This window comes from Tupaia chinensis, unplaced genomic scaffold (genome assembly GCF_000334495.1).
Source record: "Tupaia chinensis unplaced genomic scaffold, TupChi_1.0 Scaffold149178_1, whole genome shotgun sequence".
Taxonomy (NCBI): Eukaryota; Metazoa; Chordata; class Mammalia; order Scandentia; family Tupaiidae; genus Tupaia; species Tupaia belangeri.
In genome coordinates, this window is record NW_006209026.1 from 959,627 (window position 1) to 978,757 (window position 19,131).

At 41.9% G+C, this 19,131-nt stretch overlaps 1 protein-coding gene across 1 annotated transcript in view; it reads left to right on the top strand.

Moving 5' to 3' along the window:
- Positions 1–2: 2 nt before the first annotated feature.
- LOC102474987 (microtubule-associated serine/threonine-protein kinase 4-like) overlaps positions 3–19,131 on the top strand; it is a gene marked incomplete at its 5' end in the record, with an annotated part of 327,526 nt that continues 308,397 nt past the window's right edge. Inside the window, one exon of the mRNA XM_006170934.1 lies at positions 3–170. Coding sequence (XP_006170996.1) covers positions 3–170 — 168 coding nt within the window. The remainder of the gene's footprint in view (positions 171–19,131) is intronic.

Consider the following 19,131-nt stretch of genomic DNA (forward strand, 5'->3'; position numbering starts at 1 on the left):
TGCCGCCACCGCCGCCGCCGGGCGGCGCCCTGGGCTCCCGGCCACCCGCCGCGTGGGCTCCCGCGCGCGTGGTGCTGGAGCGTGGAGTCCCTGCACCGCCGCCCCCCGGAGGAGCTGCGCTGCCTGCGCCCCGGGGTTGCAGCGCGTCCCAGGAGGAGCAGGACGAGGAGGTGGGCCCCGTCTTCCCCCACTTTGCCCCCTCTGAGTCCCGGCTGCCCAGCGACGTCAGCTCCCACTCGGCGTGTGGGAGTCGGCAGAGGCGCCCCGTATCCCGGAAAGGGGGCGGGACCCCGGTCGCCTTGGTGCGAGTCAATGACAGGAGCCTCCCTGAGGGTCATTGACTTCCCCGCGGCTGTGACTGTGTGTGTGTGTGTGTCTACGTCGACTTGTGCTGCTAGGTGGTGTGTGTTTAAAATGTTAAAGCAGCAAACTCCCTCCTGTCCGTATCTGTTTCGGGCGGTGGGTGAATGGAGGCGCCTGGCTTGTGCCCACAACTAAGATCTCATTCTCTTAAGTGGGCGTTGCTTCCCACTGAGCGCTCGGGCAGAGGGAGCTTGGTGACGGGAAGAAAGGGTGCGTTGGAGATGGGGATGGAGGACGGCTGGGAGAGGCCCCCGCAGAGTTGCACGGTGGGTCCCCTGGGGTCACCTGCAGGTAGTTTTCACGGGTCCCCACCGGGAGGGTCCTGCGGGAGAGAAGGACTCCCCGCACTCCGCTGGCGGCGCGGGCGTGAGCGCTGCAGCTCCCATACGGATTTGTTTCCAGGGTGTCCAGGTGAGCTCTGGTCCCGAAACCCAGTAGGGAACGTCCTACGTTGCCGAGGGAGTGTCTGTCCTAGTTTCCTGGAGGGATATTCGTGGTCGCTTCCTGACACACGGAGCATATGACTTTGATGTCCTCCTGGTTGCTGTCCCTGGCACTTTTTTCTGCTTTTGGAGGACAGTTAAAGAAGGGTATAGTTCTTCGTGTCTTTAAGTTGCTTGCTTTGGACATTTCTTGTGGGGAAGTCATCTTGATCAGGTGGGGCCATAAATGAAATATAGCCTAACATAGTGTCCTTGTGAAATCAATTGTTTTAATGCCCGGGTGGTATTTTCCACATCTCTGATGGGGGTTAGCCTTAGTAAATAATTGCCCTTGTCCCTAGAAGAGGCAGGTGGAGGCCAGCCCCTGACAATAGTCCCCCTGAGTCTCCTGCCTGGAAGCAAGGGCCAGCCAGATCTGGGACAAAGTGAGAGGAGGCAGCGCTGGGCTGGCAGAGATGGGGCAAACCTTATCTGGTCATCTGCCAAGCCCCTGGTGGTAACCTGGCACATTTTGGGAAACCCCCAGAGATTGCAAGGATCCCAGACAGGTGTCTAGGTGTTTCTAGAATTGACTGTGTTCCAGATTTGTGAGACCTTGGGCATTTTGTTTTACTCCTCCAAGGATTGGTTCAAAACTCTGTAAAATGAGAAACTTCAAGGTAAAGTTTATTTCTACACTAATGGTCCTGTTTCAGATCAGAAACTTTGGGTCGATCCAAAATAACAGGTTGATTGTGGAGTGGCCATCTCCCTTGGGGGGGGTGATTTCTTGCTTTCTGTCTCTCTCTTTCTGGTGAGCTCAGGCACCCTATAACAAAACCTCTCCAAACAAACAAGCAAACAAACAAACAAAACAGATTGATTTTAGAGGGAGGAAGCCAGGAGTTTCCTGAGCACCACTCCCCCCATAGCTCTGTCTTGGCGGAAGGATGACCAAATTCTGCACTGTACCAGTGTTCCTGGCTGGGAATACTTCCGTCTGCAGATTCCAGGCGTGGGCCAGGTGCTTGCTATGTGATTTCTGTCTCCGTTTCTGGAGATGAGCACAGTGTCACTGGGAAGTTGGAGGTGTGTCCTAACTTAATGATTTGCCACTAGTTTCCAATTTCGTATTGTTACGGTAGAGAGGATGGTAAAGTTAGATGCCCTATGTTTTCAATCTAACTAGGGAGGTGACATGGTTAAGTGACAGGGTCTTGAAAGTGGGGGGAGTCAGGTGTGGTAGGGAATTCTCACTTTGGGTCCCTATTTTGTAGCTGGTTTATTGCCTGGCCTCAGGGTGATAGTATTTTACTTTTTTGGAAGTGGATATAAGGATAGCTTATTTCTTAGGCAGTGGAGTGAGGATTGGTTGATTGAAGCCTATTTTGGAAAGTGGAATGACTACATAACATTGGTCACTATTTGTGAAATCTCAGAATTGGATGCAAACTGATACAGTATTGCAACTTATTGTGTAACTTAACCTGTGGCAGAAGATGCTGGACATTGTCCAGGAGTGAAACCTTGTATTGCTTTGAGAATATTAAAGCAAAACCAAAACCATGTTTTCTTTTCCCTCAGAAGTAGAGAAGTGATCACCTTGGTGGGAAGATTTCAAGTCCAGTGTACATTTTCTGGTTCTTATACTGGTGATGCTTTGGCACAGTGATTCCTTTTGAGTAATGGTGGGCTTCTTAGGATTTAATGAAAGCTCTCTTAACTCTCCTCAGAAAGCATGCATGACTGAAAGTGTCATTCCAGAATGTTCAGGAATGCTCATTACACTCAGCTTAGTGGAAAGACTCAGGTTTGATTTTTAGCTCTGCCACCTTGACTAGGTGTGGAATCATGGACCATCTAACATCTGTATGCCTCAACTTTCTTACCTCTTAAGTGGGAATAATAGCAATAGAGTTGTTACACATTTCATACATGCCATCTAATTTAGTCCTAGCACAGTAGCTAGTACATAGCATTGACTGCCAAGTAAATATTAGTAAATATTTTTCAAGTTCATTTGTGGTACAATTTGGTGACATGGAAGTACAAGGTTGGGCTGGTCTGTTACTATTGTATAATTTATATGCTACCTACTTTCAAAGGATCTGAGTCTGTGTCTATTCAGTTTATTTCCATTTGTTAATATAAGTGGGGAACAGTTTTTATTTATCTCAAGTTGTATTAAAGAGGGCACTGTGAATGTAGTGTTAATTATAGTAAAGCACTGTGTATGAAGCATTAACAGGCTTAATGCAACTCATAGAATGGAATTTCATTTGGATTTTAAAATTGTCTAGCTTGAGAGATTATTTCTCAGTTTTTTTTTTACAGTTACTTATTACATCAACATTTTTTAAAAGTATGTATTTATGTTTTTAGAGAGATTTTTGCTCTAGAGAGCATGTGCTTGCTGGAGAGACAGAAAGTGAGAAATCAGCCCCCGGGGGGAAGGTGATCTCTTCTCCATTCTCCTCTTGGGATTTTAGCATACACACACATGTGCCTGGTGTGTTTCACACCACTGGGTCTGGGACTTGAACTGCAGTCGGCCATGTGGGACTCCAGTGACATAACTATTATGAAATCTACGGGTCCCTTATTATTTTTAAGTTTGTTATAGGACACAGGTGCTCACCAGAGAGAGGCAGACAGAAAGTGAGAAAGCAAGCCACTAGGTGTGGGACTCGAACCGTGATTGGCCATGTGAGAGTACAGTGCCTTAACCACCACACCACCTGCTGACCCCATCAATTTTTAAAAAGCAGCAAAATTTAAGTTTCTAGTATATTAGTGCAATGATAATTGTTTGGCAACCTTATTAAAGCTGTTTCAAAAATACTTGATGTTTCAAACATACTGGTGGTCTATCTATTTAATATTCTGTCTTATTGTCAATATTTGTATAAACCTGCAAACTCTTACATACTTAAATCAGCTCTTACAGCTTTTGGTATCTTAAAAACAATAGTTTAATGTGGCAGCGATGATATTTTTTATGTACTTAATATAAAAAAATGCTTAAATGCTATCACTAACATTTGACTTTGATATAGCATTTGACTTTATTTTAAAAAACTGCTTCTGAGGACCAGCAGTTGGTGTAATGCTTACATCACTGGGCTCCCACATATTTGACCACAGTTCGAGTCCTGGACTCGATAATTTGAAACTCAAGCTGGGCATGTGTGTGCAAGGGCCCAAAATCCTGAGAAGAGAATGGAGTAGAAGGGATGTCTCTGTCTCTCCAATGAGTGCACATGTCCTATAGCGAAAATCTCTTTTAAAAAAGACAAACAAAACAAAACAACGTGCCTTTGATTTTTGTCCTTAAGCAGAACAAAGGGACTTATGCTCTGTATCCACTAAGTCTGAATGGATGGACAGCCTTGTCCCAACTATGGATGTCTTTACACTGTTGCATTTAATGGTGCATGAGTATGAGAACTGCTTTTGATATCATTTTGAGTGTGTTGGGGGGAGTCAATTATCATAGAAGTAATGCAGTAGACGAGTTTTTGGTGTTCATCGATTAAGAAGATACATAGCAAAAAACAGCCAATTTAGCAAAGCTTTTCATTGAATTTATATTTTATTAATCAGAGTGGCTATACAATATGAAAAAAGATGTAGTTTATAAATCTTGGTGTATTTATTACTTAGTCTACATTTCAACTCACTACTTCAGTCAAGAACCTTGAGATAAAAAAATCAGCCAGTCAGCTATAATATATTGAGTCTGATTCAGTGTGAGGTGTCATCCTGAGCACAGAGATGGCTTTGACCTTATGGAGCTTCTTGTCTAGGGAGAGAGTGACTGAACGCCTGATTATAAATTAATTGGTTTCAAAGGCGGCACGTGGTAGAACAGGCTGTGAAGACGTGTGTGCTGCACAGTGGAACTCCTTGAGTTTAGGAGTTAAGGACTGCCTCACTGGAGGTGAGACCTGAAGGATGAGCAGGAATCAGAGGAAGGAAGGGAAGGAAAGAGAAAGATATGAGTGTGTCAGGTAGAGGAGAGAACATCTGATCTGTGGCTCTGCCAGGAGTCCAGGTGGTTTGTGTAGAGGACAGGAAAGCGTGCTATTTGATGATGATAGAGAAGCAACAGCTGATCATTCAGGGCTGTTTGTCATTCTAGGAACACTGGGAGCCATTGAAGGTATTGAAGCAAGGAAGTGACATGATAAGATTTGTATTTTGGGAAGGCCAGGCAGTGGAAACACATCTGTTGGGAACTGCTGGGAGAACTCTTTAAATATTCCAGAGCAGGAAGTGTTAACTTGAGCAGCTGGTGTCTTAATAAATAGTGTGTTGATGAGACAGGGTCATTCCTGGCAGTTCAGGTACTCCAGGTAAATACATGTGAAATATAATAGGAAAAGGATTTATAGATTTATTAAAGAGAACATCCTGGCATGATTTTTTTTTTTAATTATAAAGAGTGTGTGTGTGTGCATATATATGACAGAGAGAGCCAGGGAGAAGGAGAAGAAGGGGGGAGAGAGAAGATCCTTGACAAGGTCTCATCATGCCATGATCCCCTTGTCCCAGCCCTCCAGCTGCTCAGGATTCTGGGTGCCTGTGTGTGTGCCTGGTGTATTTTTCAGGTTGACCCAGGAATCCATGGGGCTGCCATGTGGCTTCCAGACTTGCCAGGCACTCGTGTTACTGCTGAGCCACAATGTGATTAGTGCTACTTTTCAATGTCTTAGAGCTGGTGACAAGGCTGTCTCTCCATTTAGACTTAAGTGGATGCAGAGTGTGAGTCTAGTTTGTTTCTTCCTTTAGTTGCTGGGGAAGGGCATAGGTATGGGGTGCAAATATAAATGGAGAAAGAGTCCTGGTAGAATGTGTCTTATCGTGAGAAGGTCTGTGACCAGGTGGCCTGGCCTTACAGAAAGCTGAGTGTGTGTGTGTGTGTCACACATACACACACATCTTAGATGGGATGACTGTATTTCTTAGATGAGAACCACTCTGTCATTTATAATTGTGTTCTTACATTGTATATTGTGTTGCCTTGCACTGCTTTTTTTTTTTTTTTAGAGATTTTCACTGTAGGGCGCATGTGCTTGCCAGACAGACAGAGAGAGGCATAGAGACAGAAAGCGAGAAATCACCCCCCCAGGGGGGATGGTCACGCCACAATCCCCTCTCCTCCATTCTCCTCTCGGGATCTTGGGCACGCACGCACACGCGCCCGGCGCCTTGCACTGCTTTTTAAATCCCTCCAGAGCCAGCAGGGCTCTGGGCCAGAGTCTATAGTGTGAAGGGTCCAGGCTTCTGGTCCTGATTCAGTTACTTACAGGCTGAGTGACTTTAGATCAGTGATTAATACTGAGACTGTTTCCTTACCTGTGAAATGGGCATGCCCGTTTTTACTGGGGCATTGTGGGAGTTAATGAGATGTTTCATGTACAGTACCCGGCATGCTGCGTGGCATGTAGTAAGCACTCCATGCTAGTGTGTGCTATTACTACTGAGTATGGAGGTGCTGGTTCATGTAGAATATTGGTACCATAGCCAGGAACAAGCAGATGCCTGGAAGTCCCTTTCCCGATGGACTATGCTACCAGCACCCTTTACTGGTCATCCTGGCAGGCTTGCTCATTCACGAGTGGATAGATATGTAGCATAGTTATCACTTTTAATTTCATGCACAGAGCATTTCTTATGAGGTGCGAATAGCAAAGCTTCATGGCAAATGGTTCATTAACCCTTCTATTAAGACACCATCTCTCGTTTGCTCATGGAACCTCCTCTTCATGATCGGTTATTAAGTAATATCTTAGAGAAATCTGTGAGCATGTAAATTACTTGCCATGCCTGGGGATTTAGTCATGTGGCCATTTGCTGAAGCTGGGGACATGGCCGTGTACATACTTTATTTAAGCTTCCCAGGTAATGATTTATGAGCTGAGGAAGAAGTAAGAAAGAGATCTGGTCCCTTTGGGACAGTGTAAACATTTCATTTTTTAAGACAAAAATGCAAATAACCTAGGGGCTCTTTTGATATAACTTAAATACCACGCAGTGACTATAATTCACTTCTCTTCCAAATAACTGGTGTTCTGTCCCCATGCACTTAATTCAGGTCAACATTCACAGAACTTTGAACTATTCAGTTTAAATATTCTTGTTCTGTTTTACATGTCCAATATTTTGCCTGTGGTTTCTTATCTGGTCATATTATTTTAAGTTAAAGCATAACGTAAAATATAAGACTAAGGAGCCAGCAGGTGGTGTGGTGGTTAAGGACCTAAGCTTTTAGATGACTGACCACAGTTTGAGTCCTGGCCTAAGGCCTGAAATCATGCCTTGCATGTATGGATGTGTGCCTAAAATCCCTGGGGGAGAAGAGATTGCGGCATGGCCATTGCCCGCAGAGGCTGATTTCTCACTTTCGCTCTCAATGTTTCTCTCTGGCGAACACATGTGCCATATGGCAAAAACCTAAAAAAAACCCAAAAAACAAAAAACGGGATTAAGCAGAAGTACGTTTCTCCAGCATCTTCTGTGTATTCGTTTCCCACCCTCCCTTTGCCTTCTCCCCGTGTTCTCCCTTGGTTCAGAATTCCAGGGAAGGATAGGATGATCCTCACCTGTACTTCCAGGGCTACGTGAGAAAACCTTGCCCTAAATGCAAAATTGGTTCAGGACTGTGGTCTGCAAAACACACAAGTATCTACCCTGAAGTCACATCTGAGTGTGTAGTACTTGTGTGAAATTCCTGATAGCTTCCTCAGGTTCTCTTAATGAAAAGCCTTCAGTGGTTATTTAATGATTGGAATTCTTACCAGACACGCATTTGTAAGACAGCTTATAAATTTGTATCCTAGGCCTGTGCTCTTTTGCTAGCCCATCAATTCCCCTCTCAGACACAGTCGATATAATTTTGATTATGGTACTTACTTCCACTGAACCTTTCAGCCCAAATGCTTTGTAATGATGTTGGGGGAGGGAGAGAGGTGGGTAGGTGGGAGGGAAGATGGAAATAAGTACAAATTGGTCTTTTTTTTCTTAACTAATTTCATAGGCTATCATGTGGAAAATGAAATTTAATTTTAATGTCCTTGACTTGCTAATTTAGTAGAAAGCAAGTTCATGAGTGCATCCAATTTCGTTTGGGGAGATGAGTGTATGTTAACAAACTTCTATCAGATGTGGGTCTTTTGGCCTCTACTTTAGAACTTGGTTAGTTCTAACTCCAAGTTCTAAAGTTCTTGGTTAACTTATGCCTGTTTGTCTAAAAAAATAATGCCATCATATCTTGGACTTCCTGTCTTCACATTTGTCTTTTGGGCATTTCTTTATAAGGCAGAGATAGATGCACCTTCTCCAGTGCAGGTAGGGCTCCGTGCCACAAAGTTTAATTGAATTAGAATCGGAGGTGAACATGCTGCTGTAAACTGCCATTGAGACTTACATTCTCAAAGCCACACATTTAAAATTGTTTCTTTAGGTCTATCCTAGCTAGCTAAACTTCATTAAGGTATTGAAATGGTATGCAGGTGTGCTGAAGTCCATTTTGTCTATAAAGGCTAACTGATTAATTTCACATATAAGTTCTTTATGAAGAAATTGGTTCCATAAGAATATGTTTAGCTTCTGCATACACATACCACCCCGCTGCACAAATTCCTCGAGTTTTTCCCTCACACAGTTTTAGCCAGAGTTGCTTAAGTGAAATAATCTGAGTTCCCATCCCAGGTTTCTCTTTTTAAAAGAGCAGTTCTGGGGATGATCATTTCTATGTAGAAAGAAAAGGGAGAGTTGCTGCAGAGAGAAGTTCAGCTCTGAGTGCGGATTCTCAGGAAGGAACCACGGAAAAGTTTTCCTTAGGAGAAATTCAGACATCCCACATGGGTGGAGCACATTTGAAGAGAAGGCAAGTGTTGTACGTGCCGACCTTCCCATGCTCATGTCTCTTGCCAGGCGGGGAGCAGACGTACCTTGTTAAATCAGTGCAGCCCCCTAAACACAGGGCTAGAGCAAACAGGAAGAAAGTCACTTGTCAAGTAAGCCAAGACTATCGTCTGTGCCTTACATTTTGATACCTTAAATTATTTATCTTTTGTTTGAAATATTACCATGGTAAACTTAATTAACCGTATCATTTTATTCCCTTGGAATTTCTTGGTTACTTGTGCTGTAGGCATTGGCAAAGTTACCCTAATGAGCCACCCCAGTTCATTGTTGGTTGGGGAGCTGGGTTGTCCCTACCTCCAAGACCTTTTGGAACTAGCTTTAAGCCAGGGCGCTAGGTCCTAGCCCTGTTGTGGATTCTGTCTTCAGAGGAGAATTACAACTTTGAACTCTCTTGACTCTCTTCATAAAAGAGTCAAAGTCTTCGTTTTCAAGATTTCCACTTCCGAAATTAAAAAAACAAACAAACAAACAACTTCTATATGGAGAAAGCTTAGCTCACATGTATGAGCAACCTGAGTGCAAGAGTTTTAAGGTTATGGAATTAGAAGGGTTTTGAAGATTTATTTATTTCAATTTATTTACTTATTTATTTTTTAATTTATTTACATTCATTCATTATACATCATTACAGCAAACAAAATGAGATTTCCCATCCAGGTTTAACAACACAATAATTTTGTAACCTGCTAACATCATACTGTTCTTATAGGCCTTTAAATTTATTTTCAAATGATCACTTTCTGTGTATTAGGTTACCTCTCATGCCTTGTTCTAATTTTTTTTTGTCCCCCCTTTCTACCAATAACTTGGTCTTCAGAATTTTAAAAAGAAAATGACACACACAAAATAATATGACAAACCACTTTAGGGAGATTGTAGTAAAACCTTTGTTAAACAGAGTGTTTGAGGAAAAAGCCTTTTTGGTTACTTGACTCTCTTCATAAAAGAGTCAAAGTCTTCGTTTTCAAGATTTCCACTTCCGAAATTAAAAAAACAAACAAACAAACAACTTCTATATGGAGAAAGCTTAGCTCACATGTATGAGCAACCTGAGTGCAAGAGTTTTAAGGTTATGGAATTAGAAGGGTTTTGAAGATTTATTTATTTCAATTTATTTACTTATTTATTTTTTAATTTATTTACATTCATTCATTATACATCATTACAGCAAACAAAATGAGATTTCCCATCCAGGTTTAACAACACAATAATTTTGTAACCTGCTAACATCATACTGTTCTTATAGGCCTTTAAATTTATTTTCAAATGATCACTTTCTGTGTATTAGGTTACCTCTCATGCCTTGTTCTAATTTTTTTTTGTCCCCCCTTTCTACCAATAACTTGGTCTTCAGAATTTTAAAAAGAAAATGACACACACAAAATAATATGACAAACCACTTTAGGGAGATTGTAGTAAAACCTTTGTTAAACAGAGTGTTTGAGGAAAAAGCCTTTTTGGTTACTGAGTTTTAAGATCCACTAAAGGGAACTTGAAAGCTCTTTTTGCTCTCCCCTTTTGCTTATCTTTCTTTTCTATAATACCATGGTGCATTTTCTTGCCTTATTATTCTGTGCTGAACAAGCTTTTTTTTTCTTTTTTTAATGATTGGACATCTCATGGTGCTTTAGAGCGCTCTTTCTGGGCATCAATCATCTCTGAAAATTATTGAAGATATGAAAAGTATATTAGAAGAGGTAGAAAGTATAAAATTGTGTGTGCTGTTAAGAAGTAGATCTCTTGATTTTCTTGTTTCTAACTTTAAAAGTTGAAGATAGCAGAATTCTATTTTCTGACAGTGGTACTGCATGGTATTTGTTCTTGCATTATGCCCGGTCTTGGACATTTTTAATATTTGTAAAGTACTTACAGTTTGCATAACACATTTCTTTTGTAATACAGTCAATAGTTGGTAAATCTCTTCTTCCCCTCACTAGATTGCAAACCCCTCAGGGTGGGAACAATGTGGTATCAGCCCAATCCCTGCAGTAGGGGAGAATGCAGGGCATGTAGTGATAGTAATCGTAATAAAACTACATCACACAAAATTGCAGTTGAGACATACTGAATGTCAAGGCTCTTTTGAATGTTTTAAGTGCATTTACTCTTTTGATTTTTTGCACAAGTCTTTTGAGAATTCAATTGAGAGTTATATTGGTCCACACTACCATGCTGTAGCTAATTAAATTGGGCCACACAGCAATCTATAGCAAGTGAGGAGGAGAATAGTGGGAGGAAATTAGGAGAGGGGCAGGTTTGTGGAGACCATTGAGGAAAACTTCATTTCTTGAGGTCTCGACTTCTTGGTCACCTCTGCATCCCAGAACCTAGCACAGAGCCTTGTATGCTGTGGCATACCATGAGAGTTGAATGAATGATTAATGAGTGAATGAAACGCCACGTAGGAATGGGTTCCTGTGCACTTGGCATAAGAGTTTAAATTTAATGTCTCCCTTTGTGTTAGTACTAAGATTTAAAGCTGTAATCTAGGATGTTAGGTCATCCATTAATGGGATAAGTAGATTTCCACAATTGAAGGAGTTTGACTATAAGCCAGTTCTTATTTTCCAGTTGGCTTTGGGAAACAGCATTGTACTAGGATGATTTTAGGTTGTCCATTAAAATTATACTTGTAGCAGTAAGGCATTTGGGGATACATGTTTGAAGGAATTTATTAATCCCTGGTGAAATATCAAGAGCAGCTTTAAATGTTAGCAGTGACACTGGACTGCACCCATTAGTTCTCAGGCGAATGCTGCTGCTGTATGTGGAAATGTGTGGCAGGAGTTCTGGCAGTTTGCTCAGAAAAAGCGGTGGCATGGCATCTGGGCGACCTGGACTTTTGCTTGGATTCTTGCTAGGCAAGTTATTTGCATCACTAATCCTTCTCTGTGATGAAATAAGAGGTCCAGTTTTTAGTTTCCATCTCACTATAAAAGGATAATTAAAAAATTTAAAGTTTTTATCTGTGTATCGTTTGTTACAGAACTGTTCGTTGTCATGTTTCTTCTGACAAATGTGGTATATCTGTTGTGTTTTCTAATTTGTGAATAGGTACATATTCCCCTCCCAGCTCTATTACAGTATAAGTGATGAAACTTGTATAAATTTGTAGTGTTGTTCTAATATAAGTGTACATTGTGAAATGATTAAATCAAGCTCACTCACATATCCATTATCTACTGTACTTATTTTTAATGGGAAGAACATTTAAGATCTATGCACACATGCTTTTTGTTTTTTTATTAAGAGAAAGATTTTTGCAAAAGGGTGCCTGTACTCACCATAGAGATAGAGACAGAGATAGAGATACAGGAAGTGAGACATCACCCCCCCACCCCCCGAACCCGCCCGCCAGGGAAATGGCCACTCCGCAATCCCTCTTCCTCCATTCTTCTCTTGGGATTTTGGGCACGCAAGCACATGTGCCGGTGTGACTTTCAAGCCGCTAGGTCTGGGAGTTGAACCATAGTCAACTACATGGTAGTATAGTGATGTAACTATTACCTATCTGCTGGTCCCCACATTCATTATTTTAATAAATAATTGCTAGATGGTCTGTGCATTCACCAGAGAGAGAGGAAGCAAATCCTACTGGAGAGTGGTCATGCTGTAATCCTTTTTCCTCCATTCCTCCTTCCTACCAGGATTTTGGACAGGTAGGCCAGGTGTGCTTTTCAAACCACAGGGGCCAGGATTTGAACTGCAGTTGGCCAGGTGGGATCCAGTTTCTTCAACCCCTGGACTACAGGGTTGGCCCTATGCGCACATTCTTGACAGGAATTCTCACAAGGACACTTAGGGATTCTTCCATTCAGATTATTTGACTTGAACATATAGAAAAAATATGGTTTACTTATATTTTCCACTTTCATTCATTAAAAACATTATTTGCTATGTTTTGTCAGTCATCCCTAATGAATTTTGAGATTGATGTCTTGGCCTCCCTATTCCGGGAGAGGAGTTTAACTGCAGGTGACCAGATCAGTTTTGGGTTTTCGTGATGTTGGAGAATCCTATTTTGTTAGCTCACCCATTCAAGTCCTCTGGCTTCTGTATGTTTTTTGAAATACTTAGATTCTCTGAATAATCACTTTGAGTGAAAGCTTCAGTTTTAGAATATGTCCTGTAATAGAAAACTGGTTTGGCCAGCAGGGGAAGGCAGGCACAAAATGTGATCCCCTCCCCCTTCGGTATAGGATAACTTTAGGCCACTGTAATTGGATCTTAACTGCCAGAGCCAGGACTCTCCCTTAGAAAATCCTGTGATGAGGCAATCTGTTGAGTCATCTTTAAAGTCGTACATTTTAACACCAGAAGTTACTCTTTGAGGTGGAGTTACAAAGGATGGTTTTTTGGGGCTAGCTCTTGGAGACTCTACCTGTAGAGTTGGTATAACTTAGGTTTTCCCTGCAAATCCTTGGATCAGTGGCAGGATCTGCAGGCTCCAAATAAAAGATATTGAGTCATTGGAAAAGTTATGACATGTTTTTGTATAGAAAAATACATCATGGCTTTTCAATTACCCAGTATTTGGATTTGGCATTGCTTACTGCCTAGAATTATTCTCCTCGGGCTACAGCTCACAAGTTTGTCATTTCTATATGCCACACCTAACAACTTCTGATTTTTAAAAATATGTACTTTTTTTAAATTTAAAATATTTGCATGACCTCTTCTCCCCTGGGCATCCAGGTCCTAGTTGGACTTTAGACTCCCAACCTTTGAGGTAGACTAAAGTATTTATAAAGTTAAATCAGAAGTTGATTTTCACTACTGTGCTGATATGTATATGTATTTTAAAACCAGAGGGTAGAAACTCAAGTCTAAGCTCTCAGGGAATTACTAGGTCATCAGGAAAATCATTGTGCATTTTTGCATAGAAAAATACATCATGGGAACCAGCAGTTAGCGTAATGGCTATGTCGCTGGACTCCCATGTAGTCGACCGCAGTTCGTGTCCAGGACCCGGTGGCTTAAAACTCACGCCGGGCGCGTGTGCGTGCATGCCCAAGATCCCGAGAGGAGAATGGAGGAGAAGGGATTGCGGTGTGACCATCCTCCCTGTGGGGTGATTTCTCGCTTTCTGTCTCTATGTCTCTCTCTGTCTGTCTGGCGAGCACATGTGCCCTACAGTGAAAATCTCTCCAAAAAAAAGAAAAAGAAAAAGAAAAATACATCATGACTTTCCCAACAACCTAATATTTCATGTTTGTTTGGTGATCGGTTGTTTCGAACTTGGAATGTGTGGTCCCATAGAGACATAATTTTAAATGGTCATTCAGCTTCCAGATCAGCCTAGAAAAATCCTAATTAGCCCCCACAGTGGACTAATAAAAGTTCTAGAAATGGGATAATAGTGCTAGAAATGGTGAAGACAGATCCCCTCGGATATGAAAGGCCAAGACTGCTTTACACCCTGTTTTCCCTGGAGAGGTCAAGTGACTACCTGTGCAGTGCTGCCTCTTGCCTTCATTTCTTATTTATTTATTTATTTATTTATTTTTATTTGAGGTTTTTGCTATAGGGTGCGTGCACTCACCAGAAAGACAGAGATAGAGAGATAGAAAGCCCCCCAGGGGTGATGGCCACACCACAGTCCCTCTCCTCCATTCTCTTCTCAGGATCTTGGGCACACATGCACACGTGCCCGGCGAAAGTTTAAGTCACTGGGTCTGGGACTCAAACCATGGTCGACTACAGGGGAGTCCAGCAACATAGCCATTACGCTAACTGCTGGTCCCTTGCCTTTATTTCTAACTTGAGTCCCATTTGGGGTATTGAGGTGAAGCTGTCGGCTCTCTAGTGTTGGGGGCAATAGAGCAGCTTCTGGGGGTGGCTGACTGTGGCACAGGGACTCCTAGGCTGTTAATGCCCCACATCTGCACACGTGGATGCACAATGCCTTACCTGCCCAGGTGTTCAGAATTGGGTGTCAGGTGGGTTGGGGGAGGAGCCCACACACAGCCTCCACTGCCAGCTGCTAGGTGCTTCTAGGGAGCCTCCTGGAGACATAATTACTTTTCTTTGTCATTAGGACATTCTTTGTTTGTTTGTTTGTTTTTGGAGAGGTTTTCGCTACAGGGCTCATGTGCTCGCCAGAAAGACAGAGAGAGACATAGAGACAATAAGCGAGAAATCACCCCCCAGGGGGGATGGTCACGCCGCAATCCCTTCTCCTCCATTCTCCTCTCGGGATCTTGGGCACGCACGCACACGCGCCCGGCGTGAGTTTTAAGCCACCGGGTCCAGGACGCAAACCGTGGTCGACCACGTGGGGATCCAGGGACATAGCCATTACGCTAACCACTGGTTCCCTCTTTAGGACATTCTTATGGGTGCTCAGGACTCCTTCATGTAAGGGGTCCAATACTTTGAACCCAGAACAAAATGTCTCCTGCTATTTGTCAGTTTACTTCTAATGGGGAGGACAGAGAGGTGGTCGCTGAAGAAAACCCATCAAAGAAAACCCATCAAAGTCCTTTTGGATTCTATTTTTTTTTTTTTTTAAAGAACCAAGCCTTATTACCAGGAATAAAATCCTGTATACAACAAATAATATTCTAATTAGCATGGTTCCCATCACCAGCAGACGTTAAATTCTCCCATGCTTTTTCTTTTAACTTAAATCATAATGGGATCAATAGCTCCTGTAGATGCAGCTTTCAGTACTTGCCATGTGTCCTTGTTTCAGTGGGGACCTGACTCTCTGTGTGTTTCTTGGGGCTTCTAATTTTGGAACCCAGGAATATCTAGTTGGGCTATCGCTCAACTAGAGTTTAGTGCAGCCTGTTTTCTCTCTTCCTTCTCTCGCCCCTCTTTATCCCCTCTAAGAGACTAACAGTTAATGCCGAGTTGTGGAATTAGTGCAGTTTGTTCTTTGAATGAGATGGCAGAGGCCCCATCAAAGAGTTTATGGCCAAGTTTTAGCAATGAGGATAATTCCATCAGCACCTCTGGTAATGTCTCTTTAGAGAGCTTCTGTGGTAATTAAAAGGAAAATGAAACACAAGTTTTTAAAATGATAAATACAGGTTTGCCAGGTGATTTCCTAATGATAGCTATAAGCCCTGCTGAGAAACATCAGGGCTGCCCACGTTGTACTCCTGAAAGTCTGTAATCAGATGGGCACTGTCTTGAATTGTTAAGGTACGATTACTATAGGTTTTAGAAATTTATATAGACACCTAAGAACATTTAATGATTCAAATTTAATGACTGCTGCTGCTTTCTTTGTGCATGTGGATGAAAAGTAGTGGATTATATGACAAAATTGCCACTAAGATATAGTTTCTCTTAAACTGAAGTTTCATGGGTATTCAAAATTTTGTTATTAAACTTGTAACATGGATTAATGACTTTGAAAGCATTACCGGTAGGTCTTGGGCAATCAGAATAATTTGAATTTTGAGGGGTAACTCTAAGTTTTGTATAGTTAAAACAACTGGTAGAGCATAGAAAGTAAGGGCTTGCATACAGTGAGATCTTTGTGGGTGTTGCTCATTTTATCCCAAACTTGCAGTGGGGAGCTTGTCTCTGGTCTAAAAGGATTGGGATAGTAAGTGGGCTGAGGCAGGTCAACTCCTCCTTGGGTTTAGATCTCCTCTTTGCAGTGCTCCTTTTTCTTCCCTGTGTATGTTGGCTTGCATTTTTGAAGGACAGAAAGAGGGATGCTATTAGAGTACTGGATATGGGAGTGTAGGATCCACATGCAGGTGAAGACCTGTTAGAGGTGAGCTGGGATTTACCCTGCAAACCCAGCTGCTGCTAGCCCTTTTTGCCGTGGAGCAGAGCTGGTGTGAAACTGCCTGGTCTTTTTCCCTGTGAAGTCAGCAGGTATTATTGAACCTTGCTGCTTACAAAGTGCCATGCCAGTTGGAGGGAGGGAAGAAGAGATTCAGAAGACAAAAGATCTTGTCAGCACCTAAAGCAATCTCCAGCCCGGTTGGGAGACAGCATGCATGGAGCACCTTGACCCAAATGTGCACAGTGCGTTATCAACAGGTGAGAAAGCTGATTCTGAGGGTAGATGTGGGGAGAAAACTAACTATAGATTAACTTGACAGATGTATCTCGAAGCAAAGTTTCTTTGGTGCCCTCAGAATTTTTAACATGGAAAGGAGAAAAGGAGAAATAAGATGAAATTATTTGACCTATCTGACATATTCACTTGGAATAGTTAGTTTTAGAAATGTCTTTTTTTTTTCATTTTAAAAGTAATAATATAAAGAAGGAATAGTAATTGACACATTGGTTTTTCTGTGTTTTGGGGTTATTTTTTGTGTTCATGTAACTTAAAATTACTAGTCTGAAATATACTTCCAGAATTGTAGTGTTTTTCTCTAATGCCAGTTTATTTATGGCTTCATAACTTTCTAATCAAGAGTATTACATTTTTAAGATTTATATTTTCATAGATAATTAAGCAGTGTTTACAATAAGCAGTTTTTTAGCCTTAAGGAAATTTGTAAGGCCAGTCTGGTAATAATGTACTTAGGTACCCCCCCCCCCCCCGTTTTTATTTATTTTTTTACAAATAATCTTTGGGATGGCACTTTCTTCTCTTGCTTTGGAATATCTTTTGGTTACTAATGGTTTGAAATTTGCCAAATTTAGAGCAACGATATTTTTTAGCCCAGTTGAAATTTCAAACACCACTTCAGTCCTTTTCATTTTTTCCCCCTCTCTCCTTCTCTAAGTATACTTGGAAAATCTTCTTCACAGAGGGACTCTCTTGGGCAGGAATCACATCCCTTATCACAACAGAGGCCTCTCTATGGGTAGGATCTTGACAAGCCCACGACTGTGGAAGCCCCTGACCCTAGGAAGTTTTTAAAAAAATTATTATTAATTTTAAAAATTATTATTCATACATTAAATCACTATACATGATTTAGATTGTGAAGAGACTTTACCCAGCATGATATACACCTCTTTTGGAGACCTCTGAGCCATGGAGACTGGCTTGCTTGTCTTAGGAGGCAGGGCTTGTGAGTTCATACAGTGTTTTCTCCAGTCTTCTAGCCTATCAGGATGGTTAATTCGCAGTGTTTGCAGGCAGGGAGGGAAGCGAGTATACTGAAAATAAGACCCAGTCTCTGAAAAGCTCTGCCAACTTGGTCTCCTTCTGTATTCTGCAAGCTTGGAGAGGCATTCCTTCCTCAGAAAGCTAATGAATGCCAACCATGGTCTACTTGTGTAGGGGCTGCTTGTGACATGGTGCCTACTTCCAGAAGTCCACACAGAATTACGAAACAGGACAGCTAAGAGAACTGGTAAAAATGCGTTCCTAACCTGAGTGGGAAAGACTTAGAGGAGACAGTGCTGCTTACAAATGCCCAAGCCTAGGTGGAACAGTTAGGATGGGTCTGCTCTTACCATTGCCATTAGGCTCTCAGATGTCTTACTCGCTCTTCCCTGGCCTAGCACATCTTACCCTTCACCTCTCTCCTAGGAAGAATCAGGAGAGGTGGTCATGAGGTCCTGTGTGAATATCTGGCCAGTTCTATCACTTTCTTTAAAGATTCTCTGTCCTGGTTATTTTTATTATAACCACAATATGTACTCTGGACTTTTGAAATTTGTAGCTATAACTATGCTATAATCTTAACTCTTAAAACTAAACATTTACCCTTTCCACATAGAGCTTGCAGACAACCTAGAAAATGCACAAAGTGGTAGAATATACCTCCTGTAAGACTTTAGTCTTCTGGTATGTGAAGTCAAGGAGTTTATTGGCTCTTATTAAAATAGTATTTAAATGTCTTTAGGATTCTTTGACTCTCAATGAGAGCAGTGAGATCCCAATCTTAGAGTAAATTTTGAGAAAAAAAAGTCATTGGAGGTTTTCTGTGTTGCTAAACAGAAGGCCATTTTAGGGACCCCTAATTTTCTCATTCTTTGCAGAGTAAGTTCCTGCACTGTAGTATAAACTAGCAGATTTCTTCTGTGCCAAATTCATGTTACTTCCCATACCTTGCAACTTGAGGGGGCTGCTGGGACAGTAGTCTGGGAAGAACCTAGAGCTCGTGGTATACCTGCTGGGAGAGGTTCAGAGTCTCCTCATGTGAGGTGGTGCTTTTGCTGGAGATGCTTTTATCTCCAGCAAAAACCAGGGTATCATTTCTGATGCTTTGTTTTTGAGGGAAAGTGGTACTGGTGGCAGAATAATCTTTGAGATGTTGAGTCATTGAGAAATTCATGATGTATTTTTCTATGCAAAAATGCATCAGGTCTTTCCTGATGACCCAATATTAAACCTGTATCTTGCTCTTCACATTTTCTCTTGTGTGATATTTTAAGTAGGAATTGGGGACATTTGTAATTCCTTGTCTTGGGAATATTTTCCTGGCAGAAAACTGAAGCAGTTTGAGGTTGAGGCTCTTCTCAGTGTCTTGTAGAAAGTCTAAAACCT